At 58.9% G+C, this 3,420-nt stretch overlaps 1 protein-coding gene across 1 annotated transcript; it reads right to left on the reverse strand.

The window, feature by feature from the left end:
- Positions 1-449: 449 nt before the first annotated feature.
- On the reverse strand, positions 450-3,173 carry EAH_00057010 (hypothetical protein, conserved; the record flags this gene model as incomplete). The annotated part of the gene is made up of 1 exon (XM_013397452.1): positions 450-3,173. The coding sequence occupies one exon, from the start codon at positions 3,171-3,173 to the stop codon at positions 450-452; it is 2,724 nt and encodes a 907-aa protein (XP_013252906.1).
- Between the last annotated feature and the right edge of the window lie 247 nt (positions 3,174-3,420).

Here is a 3,420-nt window from a genome sequence, read left to right on the forward strand (position 1 = left end):
GTAAGGAGCTGCAGCAGCAGCAGTAACAGCAACAGCAGCAGCATGCAGGGTGTGCAGCAGCAGCAACAGCAGCAACAACAGCAGCAACATACAGGCTGTCTGCTGGCTTGAACTGCTCGGCCCAAGGCATATATCTTTCAACAGCATCAGCCAGGTACTGCTGCTGTTCCTCCCGCAGCAGCAGCAGATTGCGCTTGCTGAGCAGCAGCAAACCTGCTGCTCTATTGAGAGATTCAAACAGAGCAGCAGCAAATGCATGCAGACAACCCAGTAAAGCCAAGGCACGGTGCTGCAGCTCCTCAGCAGCAAAAGAAGATGAGCTCCCGAGTGTATACTCATCCTCCTCTCCTGCTGCTGCTGCTGGTTCAGCTGCTGCTGCTGCTGCTGATTCTGCCGCTGCTGCTGCTGCTGCTTCTCCTGCTGCGCATCCCTCTACAGCCACAGATTCGTCACCACTTGGCTGCTGCTGCTGCTGCTTCTCCTGCTGCGCATCCCTCTACAGCCACAGATTCGTCACCACTTGCAGAGGTCCCTGGCCTACGGCTGCTGCTGCTGCTGCTGCTCCTGCTGCTGCTGCAGTTGCTGCTGCTGCTCAGCGCCTCACGCTGCGCTCTCCACAGCACCTCGCCGACTACAGACTGATACGGGGGGAAGAACCCTATTTCTTGCTGCTGCTGCTGCTGCTGCTGCTGCTGATGGACGGAAGACTGTTCGCGTGAGGCATTCCATTCGTTGCTGCTGCTGCTGCTGCTGCTGCTGGTGCTCCTGGCACCCTTAATGTCGTGCTGCAGCACGAGCTGTTGCTGTTGCTGCTGCTGCTGCTGCTGTTGCTGCTGCTGCTGCAGGGCCGCTCGAGCTCTGCGGATGACTCTTAGAAGAAGAAACAGGTCTAAAGTAGAAGGAGACACCTGCTGCTGCTGCTGCTGCTGCTGAACCTTTTCGTCCTCTGCTGCAATATTCTCCCTCTCCCCGCTGCTACTCCTGCACATACCCAACAACTTGCTGTTGCTGCTGCTGCTGCTGGCTGCAGCAGCAGCAGCAGCAGCAGCGCCACTGGGCCTAAAATAAGACTCCAGCTTCTCAAACGCAAACAAAGCAGTCCAGTCCCTGCTGCTGCTGCAGCTGCTGCTGCTGCTGCTGTTGCTGCTGCTCCTGTCTTGCTGCAGCCATTCATCGGAGGTGCTGCTGCTGTCCTGGGAAGGCCCCCCAATCAGCAGCAGCAGCAGCCGCACGTATGCAGCATTAACCTCTTCAGCAGAAGCAGCAGCAGCAGCACGACTCGAAGCAAACCCCAAAATACAGTGAGGTAGATGTAACTGCAGCGGCAGCAGCGCCTGTCTCAGCTGTAAAGACATCAGATCTCCAGGTGCAGCAGCAGCAGCAGCTGCTGCTGCTGCTGCTGCACTGCCGCGCTGACCGCCTCCATTGCAGCCGCGCTTGCTGCTGCCGTGGCACCAGGGCTCCCTCCTGCTGCTGCTGCTGCTGCTGCTGCTGCTGATGCATGTACAGCGTTCAAAGGGGCTTAGGTAGAAGAAAGCATAATTGTCTCCCGGCCCGAACCCCGGAAGCGACCCAGCAGGCGGCGGCAGCAAATCAATAGCAACGTTGGCGCTGCAGAAGCAGCAGCAACGCATACTCCCGTTGCTGCTGCTGCTGCTGTTGTTGCTGCAGCTGCGGATGCATGCAAGTGCTGCTGCTGCTGCTGAAGCCGCGCTACGTGCTGCAGCTGGCCCCAGTCGTCGACCAGCAGCAGCTGCAGCAGCAGCAAAGTTCCCAGTGTTGCTGCTGTGTTTATTTTTCCTTTGTGATGCTGCTGCTCCAACCTGCCGCTGCTGCTGCAGCACCAGCTGCAGCTGCTGCGGTTGCTGCTGCTGCTGCGAGTGGATGAGAGCGCGGCAGCGAGACTTGCATGCGTCAGCAGCAGCACTAAGCAAACGAAACTCAAATAAGGAGACGCCTAGAGCTCTTAGAGACAGCCACCGCAGCAGCAGCAGCTCGCCTCCCTGCAGCCTGTCGCAGCAAGTCAACGACAGAGGACACAGCTCTCCTGCTGCTGCCGCTGCTGCTGCTGCTGCTGCTGCTGCTGTGGGGCTTGACCGCCAGGCCCCGCATGCAGCAACACTACTTGCACAAGCTTTTAATGCTTCAACATCTGCAGACAAAACAGCAGAAAGAATCAGAGGAGGAGGCAAGCAGCAGCAGCTGCTGCGGCGGGCCCCAGTAGCAGTACACACACGCAATGCATCTGGCTGCTCCTTGTTGCTGCTGTTGTTGTTGCTGCTGTTGCTGCTGCTGCTGCTGGTGCAGCTGGCACCAGTAAGGCAGCAGACAGCGCAGAAGAGACAGCGGGTGCGCAGCCAAGACGGCAAGAGACTGCTCTTGCTGTTGCTGCTGCTGCTGCTGCTGCACTGACAGGTGCAGCAGCAGCTCAACAACGACCCAAATGCATGCTGCAGCCTGCTGAAGTAACCCCCCGAAGCCACAGTGTTGCTGCTGCTCCTGCTGCTGCTTCTGCTGCTGCTTCTGCTGCTGTTGCTGTTGCTGTTGTTGCTGCTTCTGCGGTCTGCTGTGCTGTCGCTGCCGTGGTTTAGCAGCAAAGCCGCCAGCGTTGTTCTGGGTGAGGGCCCCGCAGCTGCTGCACCTGCTGCTGCAGCAGCAGCAGCAGCTCTATCAGCAGCAGCAACAGCAGCGCGCAGCAGCAGATCCGAGCGCAGCCTGTACTCAGCTCTCCTTGGGCACAGCTTGATGCTGAGTGAAAGACAAACTGCTGCTGCTGCTTGCTGCAGCAACGACCAAAACGAAAGCAGCAAACTAAGCAGCAGCAGCGGGACACACAGCAGCTTCAACGGTATATACACCGCACGGCGCAGACCTGCTCCCAGCAGTGAACGATGTCTTGCTGCTGCTGCTGCTGCTGTTGCTGTTGGGTATCCTTCTGATGCTTTTGCTGCCGCTGCTTCATTCTCCGCTGGTGCCGGCGCTGCGGCTGCTGCTGCTTCCGGAGTTGCTGCAGCAGTGCCGCCCTTTGCTGCTGCTGCTGCAGCAGCAGCAGCAGCAGAACATAAGGGTACACCCCACAGCCTTGAGCCGTACTCTGCTAAGTCGAAGGCAGCGAAACTGCTGCCAGGAGACCGCTGGCTCTGGGGAAGTGAACGATGAACGCTGCGCGTCATCTTGCTGCAGCAGCTGCTGCTGCAGCAGCAGCAGCAGCAGCAACACGAGGCCGTCCCAGCAGCAGCAGCAGCACGCCGCCAGAAGCACAGCTCAGGCTGCACATTCCCTGGGCAAGCGAAGCGGATACGCGCTGCTGTACTGAAGACCCTTCAGCATGCAAACACAGGTGCTGCTGCTGCTGCTGCTGCTGCTGCTGCTGCTGCTGCTGCTACTGGTGAAGGCAGAAGCCCCAAAGCGAAAGACAAA

The sequence above is a fragment of the Eimeria acervulina genome, genomic scaffold (assembly GCF_000499425.1).
Source record: "Eimeria acervulina Houghton genomic scaffold, Eah_scaff1203, whole genome shotgun sequence".
In the NCBI taxonomy this organism is placed as follows: Eukaryota; Apicomplexa; class Conoidasida; order Eucoccidiorida; family Eimeriidae; genus Eimeria; species Eimeria acervulina.